Source organism: Lagenorhynchus albirostris, chromosome 4 (genome assembly GCF_949774975.1).
Source record: "Lagenorhynchus albirostris chromosome 4, mLagAlb1.1, whole genome shotgun sequence".
Classification (NCBI taxonomy): Eukaryota; Metazoa; Chordata; class Mammalia; order Artiodactyla; family Delphinidae; genus Lagenorhynchus; species Lagenorhynchus albirostris.
In genome coordinates this window covers 120497053-120512832 of record NC_083098.1, presented here as the reverse complement: position 1 = coordinate 120512832, position 15780 = coordinate 120497053, and the positions used below count along the sequence as shown (strand labels likewise).

Sequence of the window (15780 nt, the reverse complement as noted above, 5' to 3'; positions counted from 1 at the left end):
CAGATCCTAGATGTCAACCACAGTTTCTTGCCGTGTGGTCTCTGTAGACAGTTCCTGACATGGATGTTTGTGTCCAGGCCAGCAGGGGCATGTGTCTCTGACTTCCTGAAGGGCTGAGCCCTTTTAAGGATTCACATGTTTAGGTCCGGCCCAACCGGATAATCTCCCTTTGGATTCAAAGACAACTGATTAGAAACCTGGTCACAGGAAGATATCCTATCATATTCATGGATTCTGCCCACACTCAAGGCGAGGAGATTTTACAAACTGTGTTTACCACAGGGTGGGAATCTTGGGGGCTGTCTTAGAATTCTGCCTACCACACAACTTCCCCATAACTGCCCAAGGAGGGGCTGGACAAATGGCCCAAGACAGCGTGACTCCTTCTCTCCCTCCACCCTCCAGGTGTCTTGCCTCTGGGGGCTCCAATTTTCTCCTCACCATCTGCTCACTCTCTTGAGAGCCTGAATTTTATTGCAGTTCTCCTCATGTGAAAAATATTGAGGCATCAAAGCATTGAGACCTTTCTCTCAGGAGATTTCCTTTCATTTGGTTCTTCTTAAAAAAGCTTTGTGTGTGCATGGAACCATATTGCTTGCAAATGAGACCAAAATCCAAACAGCTTGAAAAAGTACACAATGAAAAATCTCTCCCACCTCCATATTCTGCCCTCTGTCTCCCAAATTCTTTTTCTCAGACTAACAGGTATACAGTTCCATTTCTTGGATCTCTTTGTAGATAGTTCATGCATTAACAGACATTTTTCCCCCCTACAAATATAGCATTTTTGTTCTGCACTTTGGTTTTTTGCTTTAGTGATGCATCCATCAGATCTTTCCACATAGATCTAAGTTGTTTTAACTGCAGATGCTTGACCCCCAAATAGGGAGAAAGTGAAGTCTAGGCTAGTTTTCCTTCATTCTCAATACTTTGGGCCTACTCCTGTCTCCCATTTAGCAGATAATGGGAAAAGAGCTAAGTGAGTTATCTCAGTTGATTCTGAATGTTTTCACAGGTTTGCAGAGAGCATCAGCCCTGAGATGGGACACTCCTGAACTGAGTCACTCTGAATCTGAACATTTTAGCTGGGCCTGGGAGAGTTAGATGAGTCTGTATCCAAGGTGCTTAGAGTGCACCGAGCACAAGGCGAGTATCATATAACCCAGTTGCCACAAGGCAACGCAAAAAAGCAACACTTTCTATTTTTTTTCTATAGTGTGCAATTGTATTACCACAAATTAGCTTCTTCTATTTTTGATTTTTAAGTGAAATACAGTAGGCTTTCAGGTATATCAGCTTAGTTATGGGCTAGTGAAAGTATCTAAAAGCAGTTTTTTAGATTGTTTCCATGGACAAATATTTTTGTAATTCCAAACATGGAAGTAACTGAATTAGAAATTATGTTGCAACCCATATCATGGAGGTGAGTGGTAGTGATAGAAGGGGAAATAGTTACTGAAGGGGACATCATCAATTGAATATGAGAGCTGAGACAAAATTTTACTTTATTGTTTAACATTAATACGATTTGGAAATTTCAAATTGTTCAAAGCTAGATAGAAATTTATTGGATTGTAGGCATTTTATGTTATTTCCAGATTATATGATTCATCACTAATTCAGATAGTAAATCCCTCTTTTTTTTGGTATCAACAATATAGATGCCTAGTGTTTCTTCTGTTTTGCTTTGATAAACAATTCTGGTCTGACCTTTGAGGTACCATTTCTCTGAAGGGTTCCTTTTAATCTCTCTAATTAGCAGCCTAGGAATACTTAAACCCTCCAGAAAGCATTTAGCTTACTCCATATATACCCAGCAACACTCACAGCATTTGGCTGTGTCAAGTGAAGTTAACCAAGCTTTAAAGCCATCCAAAGCCTTCCTTCATTAAACTCACAGGAAAGGAGTCTATCCACATTCCGTGTAATTTAAAAGATGTTGAAAACTCATGAGCAGTTCTGAGTGCAAGAGAAAGTTCTTGAAACTTCAAAATCAAAGAACGGGTTTGTCAAAATGACACAACCGCATCGAAACCAAAACAAAAATTGTTTTGCTCCTTTCCGAAACGGAAATCTGCAAATAAGAGGCCCTAAAAAGTGCTTTTCAGTAGGTATGTTCTCATCAGCACATGCGTGATGGTAGCACATGCTGGAATCCTTACATTTCTTCAGACTGATGTTACTTTGGCTGAAGTATTTTCACACGGGCTTTTAGTAATTCTCTTGCTTTCAGAGAAATCACAGGCTGAGATGAGGATATTTTATAAACCTCTTCCTGTAATATCTAGTAAACTTTCATCACATAAAGTCCTATTGTGTTCCTTTAACAGCAAAGACATTTTCATTATCAAAGAACGATGTTCATGTTTCTCTGTAAATGCTACTGTTACTGTATTTAAACTTTGATCTTGAATAACAGTAAAAAAAGTAAAATCTGTAGTAGAATTGTAAAATAATCTCTTCTATTAAAAATGTTTCTAGTGGTTTTACACAAACAGAAACAGTAACAAAATGAAGCAATTATTACAGAGTACTTTGCCTAATTTACATATTAGTGATTTAAAATCTATTAAAATTGAAGTACAGTTGACTTAGTATATGAGTTTCAGGTGTACAACATAGTGATTCGATATTGTTATATTTTATGAAATGATCACCATGATAAGTCCAGTTACCATTTCTCACCAAAGTTATTACAATATTGTTGACGGTATTCCCTATCTTGTATGTTACATCTCTGTGACTTCTTTATTTTATAACTGCAGGTTTGTACCTCTTTATCCCCTTTCCCTATTTTGTCCACCTTCCCATACCCCTCTCCCCTGACAACTACCTGTATGGTTTCTGTATCTATGAATCTGTTTCTGTTTTGTTTTGTTTGTTCACTTTTTTTTTAGATTCCACATATAAATGAAATCATACAGTATCGATCTTTCTCTGTCTGACTTATTCCATGTAGCATAATGCCCTCTAAGTCTATTCATGTTGTCATAAATGGCAAGATTTCATTCTTTTTATGGATAATATAACATTGTATATATTTACCATATCTTCTTTATCCATTCATCTATCGGTGGACACTTAGGTTGTTTCTATATCTTGGTTATTGTAATAATGCTGCAGTGAACATTGGGGTGCATATACAATTTCAAATTCGTGTTTTCCCTTCCTTTGGATCAATACCCCAGAAGAATGGAATTGTTGAATCATATGGTAGTTTTATTTTTAATTGTTTGTGGACTCTCCATACTGTTTTCCATAGTGGCTGCACCAATTTACATTCCTACCAACAGTGCAGGAGGGTTTCCTTTTCTCCAAATTCTTGCCAATATTTATTTGTCTTTTTGATAATAGCCATCCTGACAGATGTGAGGTGATATCTCATTGTAGTTTTGATTTGCATTTCCCTGATGATTAGTGATGCTGAGCATCTTTTCATGTGCCTGTTGGCCATCTGTATTATCTTCTTTGGAAGAATGTCTACTCAGGTCTTCTACCCTTTCTTTAATGTTAGTTTTTTTGATGTTAGTTGTATGAGTTCTTTGTATATTTTGAATACAAACTCCTTATCAGATATATCATTTGCAAATATTTTCTCCCATTGAGTATGTTGCCTTTTTGTTTTGTGATGGTTTCCTTCACTGAGTGAAAGCTTTTTAGCTTGATGTACCTTCATTTGTTTATTTTTGCTATTGTTGCCCTTGCCTGAGGGGACAGACACCCCCAAAATATTGCTAAGACCAATGTCAAAGAGTACACTGCCTATGTTTTCTTTTAGGTTTCAGGTCTTACATTTAAGTCTTTAATCCATCCTGAGTTTATTTTTGTCTATGGTGTAAGAAAGTGGTCTAGTTCTATTCTTTTGCATGTAGCTATCCAGTTTTCCCAACACAATTTATTGAAGAAACTGTCTTTCCCCCATTGCATATTCTTGCCTCCTTTGTCTAGATTAATTGACCATAGGTGCATGGGTTTATTTCTGGACTCTATTCTGTTCCATTGATCTGTGTCTGTTTTTGTGCCAGTGCTATACTGTTTTGATTATAAAGCTTTGTAGCATAGTTTGAAACCAGGAGCAGGTAGCCGCCACCAACTGTCCCTTCAAACCTTTAAGGAACAGAAACTTTTCATATGTGCACTCTTGGCTGTTTCTCAACTTGCACAAGCCATTTTCAGTTCAAGGCCCATTGTTTTCAACCAGTTGTCAGAGGGTGAAAACCATTACTGAGATTAGATACTGATCTGGAATTGAAGGCTTATTCAAATTTCATTTTGGGTCATTTAGTAAATCAAATAAGTCATCTTAAAGGAAAGAGAAAAATGGAATAATGTTCAGCATCATGAATTTTAACAGTTGTTGCATCTTCTCGATTAGTGTTATCGATAACACCTACTTAAATAGTCCTTTGCAGTTTATAAAGCATTTTCACATCTCATTTAATTTTAAAGGTTAGAGATCAGAAACTTCAATTCCGGTAATACTATTTCATTGTGTGAGCTTATTGGTGTAGTCAAATTGCATGTCTTATCTTCCACCTGCTCTAATGTTCTTTGACTGAAAGAAGATACTGTGACTGTCTTTCAGGGGAGAAATAGTAAGTGTTGATGATTAACGAACAAAATTGCAGCCTTACAGGAATCTGCCTCACTTATAGATGCACCGGTCCTTCCTCATGCTTATGGTTCTTGATTACATGTAACTTTGAGAGTTCAATACTTAACCCCTCCTCAGAACCTCTTTATCAAGTGGTGACGCAGCAAGCATCACTGTTATTTTATTACCAGTGAAACAGACCCATAAACAAGCCCTCTCCTGAAGTCAAGGATGGAACCCAGACAAATGAGCGGCTTCCATCAGACATTTACCAGAGTTGGTGGGCGGTTTCCCAAGCTTTGAAGTAAGTAAGCCAGTATGACCTCGATCACCAGAAGCTTTGTCCCCCCCACTGCTGTTCTCAGCCCTTTTTCTCTTCATACAGTCTCCTGTCTCCCTCTAGACACCTATTGTCTTTATGCTCTCTCCACCTTTAGTTCATCCCAGATCTTCTCCCTGAGGCAGGAAAATAGTATCATCTTATTTACTCTAAGCTATAAAGGACTCCTGGGAGGTTGTTTCCTGTTGCATCAGGTACTAGCCCTTACTTTTGGAACCCGAGACCCTGGGTGTTGAGTGAGGACTGCCTTCAGGTAGATGGGGAGACAGGGAGCGCCTGGATGCTCGGGTGTAAGGTGAGGGCACCATGGGTACCAGGAGGCTGATCAGGAGCTCTGGAGCAAGTTCTGCCTCTTCCTCGCTCAGAAACTTAATCACTCTCTGGGCCTCAGTTGACTCACCTGTAAAGTGGACCTACTCTCCCGACTGTGAGGATTGCATAAGAATAACGTGCGCCCCGCACCTGTCTTGCTTGATGGTTAATTCAACACCTCGCCTCTCCCCACGCTGGTCCCAGGCCAACACTCCCAGTGTGTGGGGGGAAGTCGCCCTTAATGTTGAAGTGATTCAGTCCCCTTTTCAAAATCCGGCTCGAAAGCCACGCCCTCTTCGGAAGGGCCCTCGTTTGGGAGGTGGGGTCCTCGCCGGCTTACCTCGCATCCCACCCGGCCTGGAGGCTGGGATTTCTGGTCTGACAGGGCAGCGTCGGACACGGAGAAGGCAGGGGGAGGAGTGGGGCTGGCAAGGCCGGGGTGGAGTCTGGGAATCTCCGCGCTTTCGGAATTAAGGGCTCAGCGGAAGGGCGCACTCGGCCGGCCGACAGAAGGAGTCGCCGTGCGCGCCGCCGCGTCTGAAAGCCGCAGCCCCCCGCGGCCCCAGCTGGGTTGCGTCTGCGTCCCTCTCTCCCCGCTCGGCCCTGTCCCTCCGCTTCGGCTCACATCTGCTCCCCCTCCTCGCACCGCAGACCGCAGTGGCGGCGGCGCGGCCGGCGGGCGGAGACCACCCCTCGATCCAGGGCCTCCTCCAGGTCGCGTCCTTTGACCTCGTGCCTAGCCCGGAAAGCAAAGGGAAGTTCACGGACTCTGGGACCCCAAGGTACCTGTCTAGGGGAGGTCTGGGGTGTAAAGTGGAGACTGCGTCTTTTCTGTTTATCGCCCGGAGAGGGAAGCTTTGTCGAGGGGTCTTCCGGGGCGTTGCGTAGAGTCATCTGCCCCTCCCGCGGACTCGGCTGCGGGCAGACGCTTGAGCGATTATTTACGGCGTGATCCCAAACTATAGGAATATTTATAAATGGAGCGAGGGAGCACTGAAAGGAAATACTGGAGATGGGTTTTCCTTGTACTTTCCTGTGCTTTGCAAAGTTTTTTTCCCTCCTCTAGTCAGTAAACAAAAAGGAATTCCATTTATGAAGTGTAGCTCACCGAGCGGTTGCATGTAGACCTGCATTGCTTCAGCCTATTTGGTTAGGAAAATAACGTAATCCGTTGTTTCCTGGGACTTTCTCCAGCTTTCAGATTGAAAGGAGGAATTTCCCAAATTTTCTAGAGCGAGAATACACCCTGAGCCTCGCAGCGGAAGTCCGCAGCCACGGAGAACCGGACTCTGCAATGTTGGCTGGCTACAAGGCACAGTGGGAGAAAGAAGACATCGTCTCTGGAAAAAACAGAGCTTTACTAAGGTTTTTGTCCTGTTGATTTTGGTTTTCACGACTCCTTTAGCAAGACCTGTTACTTAAGTAAGTATTGATTCTGCTGAACAATAGCGTTCACGGATGTCTTCAAAACCACACTACAGGGTGATGACCTGGTGAGGGGGGTCAGGATAGTTGTCTTTTGCTGTGCTTCCAAGTTTCTCTTCCCTTCCTATTAGCTCAGTGCCAGCAAAGTTATTGTAGTTCATTTGTTAACACAAATATTACTGTATGTCAGACATCATTACAGTGTTTTACAGCTTTTTGATGTCAGAGATCATGGTTTAAACCCACTTTGATGATAATCTCCAACTCCATTTAGTTCCATAAAAATCAGATGGTTTGTGACTTTGTAAAGAAAATATTTGTTATATGTTTGAACAGATATTAGATGCACATGGTATAAAATTCCGAAAGTACAGAGTGTGCAGTGACAAGTCTCCTTTCCACCGTCAATCCCAGTTTCCCTCTCCATAGGTAACCACTGATACCACTATATAAGCTCATTGTTACTGTTTCTTTGATAACTTAGGCCAAACAGATTTGAAAAAGCTGCTTTTGAGCACCTGCACGCTAGTGACTTTTTAAATAAAAAATCCAACAATTTTATTATTTTAGGTTTTTTTTTGTTAGTTTCTGTCTTTTCTGTTTTTCTACTGACCACTCTGAAATGTCAGATTCAGGTCACTTTGTAGAGGGAACTTGCAGCTCTGCAAACTAATGAATGTTAGTTTCTGAGTTCCTTGAGGTCAGATACCATGGTTTCCTAAATTTTGGAGCTCCCTAACAACCCGCCATAATTATTAGTGACCTGCCAACATCCATACACGAAGGCTTAAGGTTAACTGATAATCGAAGTAACCTGGTGCTTCACAGCCTCTTCCTCTTATGAGGAGCCAGTAACTGTGTTTGCCTCCCCAACGCTAGATTCTAGGTTGGTGTCCTGCTAGTTCTGACAGACACCTCCGTGGCCCTCTTCTCTACTGGTTAGCTGCTATAGTTTGTGAAGTAACTGGTATTTGGGAGTAATGTTTGTAGTGGGCAAGAGAGAGGGTGCATTTCTGTTGTGTGAATCCTGCCTTTGACACTGTCTTTGTGACCTGGGTTACTTAGATAAACCCTCTGAGACTTAGCTCCCTCATCTGTGAAGCGGTGATTCACAGCGTTATTTTGAAAATTAAGTAAGACAGTACGTATAAAGGGCTAGCCCTGTACCTGGCACATGAAAGGCATACAGTAAGTAGCAGCCTTTGTTACTGTCAGGCTTTGTTATCATTTCATACATTCATAAGATAGGTGAGTACATGTGTCAGGGTACCTTATGGCTCAGTAACACCTTACAAGAAGGGTTAATTTTTGCTTATATTATGAGTCTCTATGGCTCTGTCTTTGGCCCTTCCCTCTGGGAGCCCACGCTGAGCTGCTACTTTTGTGGAGCACCGAGGTGGCACACGGAAAGAGAAGAGGCAGGTCTATCTACACAGTGGTTTTTAAAACCTGCGCTCGGAAATAAGCATCATGTTACTTCCATTCACATTTCGTTGATATGGTTGTCACTGGAGTGGGAAGTATCATCTTTCTAAAGGGGCAGAACCAGTAGAGATAGGCCTGGTAGTGAGGGGCAGCAAATACTTGATAGTAACACAGGTTACAATTGTGAACCCAGAAGTTCATCAAAAGCTTAGAATTGAGTCACCCCAAGACACTTATAGCCACTGATTTATAAGCCGGAATGCCAAATTTTCCTTTAATATATCTCCCCTGGGTACTAGGCATAACAGCCTGTACGGGGCAAAATTTTCTTGATGGTGGATTTTCTCAAAAGACTGAATTAATTCTAAGCTACTAGGTTACATAAAAAACACAAAAACACAAATTTGGGTGTTACCAAAAGACTGTATCCAGAATATACCATGTTTTAAAATCCAGGTCTCCTTTTGGAACTGTTACTGTCCAAAGTCCAAGAATGAATTAGAGTGATGGCAGTGTATCCTAGACAAGGTGGAAATCATGACAGATTCTTGCTCTTTCTTTTTTTTTTTTTTTGCTGTACGCGGGCCTCTCACTGCTGTGGCCTCTCCTGTTGCGGAGCACAGGCTCCGGACGCGCAGGCTCAGCGGCCGTGGCTCACGGGACCAGCTGCTCCGCGGCATGTGGGATCCTCCCGGACCGGGGCATGAACCCGTGTCCCCTGCATCGGCATGTGGACTCTCAACCACTGCGCCACCAGGGAAGCCCTTGCTCTTTCTTTTTAGGCTCTTTACTTGTTATCAGCTAATTGTTTTCCTGTCAACCATTAATTGCATCATCTCATGATTTATTATATTTATTCTAAGCTGTTTCTTGAATAACGACTTTATTATTGTAATTAAAGTATTTTCAAATCATGGTGATTAACCAGTTCTACCCACTGTGTGTTAATTCTTGCTGCCTTTGGTTTCATAGTAATTTTTATCACCCTTGCTCCAAGATTCTGAGCATTCCTTTCTCTTTTTCTGCTTATAGCTGGACATTTGTTGCTTGGGTAAGGCAATATGGTAAAATAATGTCCAAAAAGAACCTATTATGAAAGTAAATTTAAAACTAAAAATACGTTTCTAAATCAATAAAAAAGAAATTTTGCTTAGTTATTTGTTAAGTAATTGAATAAACTGAGTTTGATTTTTTGCAACACAACTTTGAAAAACAGAAGATTGTATTTTAAAAGTAAACAGTAGCAAGCATGGAAAGAAAAGGAAAACATTGTTTTTTTCTTTTTAACCAGCATAATTTTGATACCAGTATCTAATATAGATGGCAAACAAAAACCAATAAAACTACAAATCAACTTCGCTTAAGGCTATTGCTCCCCAAACCCCACTGTAAATACTGTATAGTATTTAAGGAATGCAGGGAGCACTCAGCATCACTCTACCAACTGGTATAATTTACTACCACACTAGATTAAAGGAATTCTATGCAGCTGTTTAAGATTGAGGTATATTTATATGTATAGATATGGAAAAAATCACCCATTTGTGTTACTAATTGAAAAATACAAGGTCTAGAACTAAATACAGTATGTTCCTATTTGTGTAAGAAATTTTTTTCTCTCTGTGTAGAAATGTGTTATGTGTCTTTGAGTGCACACAGTTTTGCTTGAGGTGTAAAGAAGACTTCTGTAAGGATAAAAGCAACATAGTGGTTGACTCTAGAAGAATAAAAAACGGATTAGGGTGGAGGGAAGATACTTAAAAAAATCCTTTTTAAGTGTTTGAATTTTTAAATCATGTGCGTGTAATTCTTTTAAAATAAATTGGTTTTAAAATGGCAGCTTTGGGTCAAAATAACCTCTCATAGATTTTAATAATTAATTCTGTCTGTTTTACTGCTTAAACTACTCCACTGATTATTAAAGGTACATATAGTGAGTTGGAGGTGGAGGGCACCACGGGGCCGTGCACTCTAGAGGGATGGGTTAACAGCAGTTAGATTGAGCTGCTTATGGCTAATGACAGTTTGTCCAGTCATTAGGAACCATTGACAAAAATGAATAATTCCAGTACAAGTACAGACTATGATATTTAGAACTACCTCATGGAGATATTTTTTTTTAAATAAAAAGTGTGTAATGTCTAAATTAAAAAATTATAGGATAAAGTAAACTTTTAAAGCATTTACTATTTTTAACCCTTTACCGCCTAGAAATCTAAGTCAGGATATAAAGGACAAATGTTGCAGTTATTTGTATATAACTTTTACATGTCTTTAATCAGGATAATACATAATACCTCAAAAGTCACAGAAGCCCATACCTGAGTGTGGTAGTTATTCATCTTGTTCCACCCAAAACAATAGAAAATTCATAATACATTAAGTTTTAATTCAGTTAATAAACTGTAGGTTTTCTTCATGTGTATATCTTCATTTCTTTATTCCTGATTTTCTGTTTAAAGTACAGCTGTCATGTTTGGTCTGGGACCAAGTCACTCTATTTAAATGAAAAAGGAACGGAAGTTTCTTTATGCTCCCCCCAAATTACTTTATCAATAGTCATTCCTTGTTATTGTCCAGATTATATGTATGGTCTTACTGTCAAACTAGAAATGAAGAATAGAGAGGAAAAAGTAATGCACCAGTTCATATGGGGTTTGGTATAAGATTTCACATATCTACTCATTAACTGAAAGTATCCTGCCTATGTATTGTTTTCTTAAAGTCTAAATAAATCAGAAGATTTTCATCAAAATATTAGAATCAAAGATGTCAATGCCTGATGTATGGGAGTGAACTAATGTGCTGACTTGATTGTTGCAGGCGGGTCAGATTCTGGTGTACGTCATGTCTGATTTCGAAGATGCCGACACAGAAGAGACAGTAACTTGTCTCCAGATGACTGTTTACCATCCTGGCCACCAGCAAAATGGAATATTCCAATCAATAAGGTTTTTTAACCGAGAAAAACTCCCCTCCAGCGAAGTGGTGAAATTTGGCCGAAATTCCAACACCTGTCATTATACCTTTAAGGACAAACAGGTTTCCCGAGTTCAGTTTTCTTTGCAGCTATTTAAAAAGTTTGATAGCTCAGTTCTCTCTTTTGAAATTAAAAATATGAGTAAGAAGACCAAACTGATTGTGGACAACAAGGAGCTGGGCTACCTAAATAAAATGGACCTGCCACACAAATGCCTCGTTAGGTTTGGGGACTATCAGTTCCTGATGGAGAAGGAAGATGGAGAGTCATTACAATTTTTTGAGATTGAATTTTCTTTGTCGACAAGACCACTCTTGCAAGAAAACAACTGGCTGCCACAGAAGCGCATACCTGAGTGTGGCAGTTATTCATCCTGTTCCACCCAAAACAATTCTCCTATAGAAATGGGTGAAAATGAATGGTAAACGCACAGGGCTAAGGGAATCATGAAGGATGAAGAACTCTGTAGACACTTTACAGACATTCCACTTATTAAGAGTTTCTTAGTGTAGTATATTACTGTCATCTATTACTTTGTCAAATTTGAGATCTGGTGTTATCATTTGAAGTCTGTAACTTGTGTTAGTCATTGATTTAGTCACCTGTTGCATTGCTGGATATGTGAAGAATTACTGTACATGTACATCTGTGAGCATTAATGTACAAATAGTATCCTTTGTGATGAAGGAATAGTATTCTCAAAATATGGTTATGTTACTTTCTTCTTATGCCTGATTTTGGTCCTATGTTTTATATTGTTTCATTTTGGTTTGTAAGTTTTGGTTTGGTCATATTATTTCACAGTAGTCATTTGTTTTCAAGGTCAGGGCTACAAACAAGTTATTATGGGTGTTGTAGCCTGTTGGTACTTGTACCAGAGCATTGGAACAGAGCATCATGTTTTTTAGTGTGTCATTGTGGTTTTAATATGGGAAGACTTATTTGAGCAATAATACCTTGATTTTCTGTTTTTTTTCTCTATAGACTTGTACTGTTTATTCCCAAGAATACCGCTTTCCTTATCTGTATTCAGTATCTAAAACCAATATTTTAAACATTCTAACAAACCACTGTGTTAAGCTTAGAATTCTTTTTCTTTTTCCTTTTTTTTGGCTGCACCACATGGCTTGTGGGATCTTAGTTCCCGACCAGGGATTGAACCCCGGCCTCTGGCAGTGGAAGTGCCGACTCCTAACCACTGGACTGCCAGGGATTCCCAATTTTTCATTTTTATTACCAAATTTTAAATAGTTTTTTATGTACTACAGAGTTTTAAATTCCATGAATTCAAAATTTTAGCAGCATCCATATATGTAATAAAGTCAAAGTTTAATTCTCTAACCATTTTCTTTGAAACTCTGAAGAAAGGGAGGAACTGTTTTTAGACTGCTCTTAAGGGAGGACTGCAGTAGGCCGCAGGCAGAGGCTGTGGCTGGGGATTCAGACACATCCAGCTGTGCCCCTCAATGTATATTGGCTCCATTATTTGTTCCTCACCCCGCATGGAGGCACATGGCCACCAGTAGCTCCCAAGTTCTATATGTTACCGATCACCCACCCAAAGAGAACCTTATCTTCCAATTCCAGTCCAAGAGAAGGGTCAGCTTGTGTCAGGTGCCCACCCATCTACCAACCAACTTGGCACAGGTCACGTTAAATAATGGCTGCTCCAGTCAGTGACCATGTGGATAAAAAAAGAGTTTTCTCAAAAAATGGCCACAGTGGGGTGTGGGTGAGGGCAAACAAAAATGTTGGTGTTTGATACTAGGTACTGCAGCTAAGTTGTGAGACTCGCTGTTCATCTCTTAAGGACTCACTTGTCCCAGGAAACTGATTTTTCTTGGGCTCTTTAAGTAAAGGGGTGTATTAATTGGTGCCAGTGTTACAGTCATAGGCAGTCTCTTCTTGAACCTGCAACTTTATGACAAGGGGGTGCTTTCCAATGGTGGAATCTCATATGCTATGTGATTATATAACCATATTCTAGAAGATTCTGTCTCTACTATCTACTGCATTGACTGACTTGAAGAAGCATTACTTTTAGGCTCTAACATGAGTGTAGTATTAATTTTAATATGCCCTGTGGAAAAATTAGCTATAATCTTTACTACTAGGAGATAACTGTTGTTCACATTTTGTGTGTATATATTTAGTAGCTGATTCCATGTTATCTCATGGCCCTTTTAACATTTCCAGTTCTCTAACACTTGTTTAATTCCTTACAGTAATTGTTATCATCTGTTAAAATAACAGGTAAGGTTACTATTTTACTTTCTGGAGCCTGATTGAAACAATTAGATCTTCCATTTCAGGTGATGACGGAGGATAAGCACTTGGAAAATTGTGATTGGAATTTACTGGGCTTCTAGTTGGTATGAGTTGTACCCAAGTCCAATCACTCATCATTCTACTAAACAACCTACATGAAAATATTTATTTGGCCAGGTATCTCTCTAAGCGATGCATTTAGGGCAGGGACACTGGTGAAAAAAATAGGAAAGCAGTGGTTTTAGCACTGATGCTGGTTTCAACATTTTGTTGCTGGTGGAAGGCCACTGAGGGACTAGAGATGAGCCAGTTTGGCATTGCTTACTAGCATCTTCATAGAAGAGATCATCGCGAGATGCAGGGGAACACAACGGCTTTCTTAATACTGTTAGTGGAATCATTTCTCAAAAACCCAAATCAAGGTAGTAATATTTTAAAACAGGAAACTTCTGGGGTTAGACAGTCAAAATAAGGTGTGACATGGGAATTCCCTGGCGGTCCCGTGGTTAGGACTCCACGCTTCGGCGCAGGTTCAATCCCTGGTCTGGGAACTAAGATCCCCACAAGTTGCACAATGCTCCAATTACTGGAAAGAAAAATAAAAGCAGGCATAATTCCTGGTTATACCATTTTAAAAGTTCTAGCATCTTAAAACCCTCACACAACTCCACATACCCTCCAGTTACCCCATTTCTCTGCTCTGACCGCAACTTTTCAAATAATTGTCTACACTGGCCATTCTTTATTCTTCACCCCTTACAAGATACATCTCAGTTTCCATCCCTTCATTTGAAAAAATGGAACATGCAATATTCATGTTCCCAAGCCCAGCTGATGCACCTGCCCTTTCTCTCAGTGCCCAAGCAGCATTTGATATCATTGACTCCTCTCTTTCTGGCTATGGTGACACCACATTCTTTGGTTCCTCGAATTCCTCCCCTATCTGCTTCTTTTGGCCTGTTCTCTACCCCCGACTTCTGAAGGGCAACACTTAATTGGGCTTCTCTGCCTGTCTGCTTCCTCAGGGAGATCTCAGCTGGAATAATTACTTAAATTACTATTTACCTACTACTGACTCCTAAACTTGTACCTATTCTTCTCTGAGCTGTAGACATATATCCCATCACCTACTTGGCAGACATCTTCATTCAGGTTTTTTTTAAAATAAATACCTCAAATTTAACTTTACAAAACAGAGCTCTTAATTTCCTCCAATTTCCCAAACCTGTTCCTCCCACTACATTTATTAAGTCAGAAACCAATAAGTTATCATCAAGAGTAGCTGTAGCTGCTAGTTTGGCTGTCATACTTCCATAGATTTGGCCAACAGAAAAGCAATGAAATCCAATAGATTTAGACAGTTTATTACTTACACAAACAGAAAAAGCAGGACCAGTGAGGAGTCAGTGTCCCACATCCCTGGTCGCTAGGGATGTCCGGAGCTAACACTGAACCGAGGGGGCCAGATGACAAATGCCTTCAGTGGAGGGTAGCTCTGTTACTGAGGAGCTAACTCTAAACTCCAACCAAGCAGTCTTGTTAGCCTACATCTGTACCTGAATGCGGGTGAGGCGAACATCCCTTGCCTTGCTGGAACCAGGGAGTGGGATGAGAAACTGCCTCATGGCAGTCTTCTGCAAGCCAGGGAGGCAGATGATAAATGGCCTTGTGGTGGCTCCTCTAAGACTGCCTGTCTTGCCATGTTCCAGGAAGGATCGTAGGGGTTCCTGTCAAGACCTGGGTCAGGCTATGGTTGAGTGTTGGCTATGCAGATATGCAAAGTGAGCAAGGTCGCCAGGGCACCATGCTGAATGCATTACCCTACAGTTAATGGGCAGAGGATCTGAAGACGTTTTTTCCAAAGAAGACATACAGATGGCTAACAGGCCATAAAAGGATGCTCAACATTAATCATTAGGGAAATGCAAGTCAAAACCACAATGAGGTATCACCTCACATCTGTCAGGATGGCTATTATCGAAAAGACAGCAAATAACAAGTGTTGGCAAAGATGTATAGAAAACGGAACCCTTGTGCACTGTTGGTAGAAATGTAAATTGGTGCAGCCACTATGGAAAACAGTATGGAGATTCCTCAAAAAAATTAGAAATAGGGCTTCCCTGGTGGCGCAGTGGTTGAGAGTCCACCTGCCGATGCAGGGGACACGGGTTCATGCCCCAGTCCGGGAAGATCCCACATGCCGTGGAGCGGCTGGGCCCGTGAGCCATGGCCGCTGAGCCTGCACGTCCGGAGCCTGTGCTCCACAATGGGAGAGGCCACAACAGTGAGAGCCCCACGTACCGCAAAAAAAAAAAAAAAAAAAATTAGAAATAGAACTACCATATGATTCAGCAGTTCCACTCCTGGGTATTTATCTGAAGAAAACAAAAACACTAATTAGAAAAGATATATACACCCCAACGCTCATTGCAGCAT

At 40.7% G+C, this 15780-nt stretch overlaps 3 protein-coding genes across 7 annotated transcripts in view; 1 reads left to right on the top strand and 2 right to left on the bottom strand.

Moving 5' to 3' along the window:
* The window catches only part of ALPK1 (alpha kinase 1), a 129410-nt gene extending 123314 nt beyond the window's left edge, over positions 1–6096 (bottom strand). Inside the window, exon 1 of the mRNA XM_060148602.1 lies at positions 5587–6096. The gene's annotated coding sequence lies outside the window, so the exon portion shown is untranslated. The remainder of the gene's footprint in view (positions 1–5586) is intronic.
* Positions 5724–14434, top strand: TIFA (TRAF interacting protein with forkhead associated domain). 4 transcript variants are annotated; one of them, XM_060148611.1, is made up of 3 exons: positions 5724–6028; positions 6479–6668; positions 10920–14434. In XM_060148611.1, exon 3 carries the CDS (start codon positions 10944–10946, stop codon positions 11499–11501), a length of 558 nt encoding a protein of 185 aa, XP_060004594.1. In that variant the 5' UTR covers positions 5724–6028; positions 6479–6668; positions 10920–10943; the 3' UTR covers positions 11502–14434. The 4 variants fall into 4 exon arrangements, with proteins under 4 accessions (XP_060004594.1, XP_060004592.1, XP_060004595.1 ...); XM_060148609.1 differs by having other exon boundaries at positions 6441–6668; XM_060148612.1 differs by having other exon boundaries at positions 5724–6034; positions 6448–6668.
* AP1AR (adaptor related protein complex 1 associated regulatory protein) overlaps positions 13497–15780 on the bottom strand; it is a 30572-nt gene continuing 28288 nt past the window's right edge. For both annotated transcript variants that reach the window (XM_060148603.1, XM_060148605.1), the window contains one exon: positions 13497–13930. In XM_060148603.1, the coding sequence (XP_060004586.1) occupies positions 13762–13930 (169 nt within the window). In that variant the 3' untranslated portion in view covers positions 13497–13761. The remainder of the gene's footprint in view (positions 13931–15780) is intronic.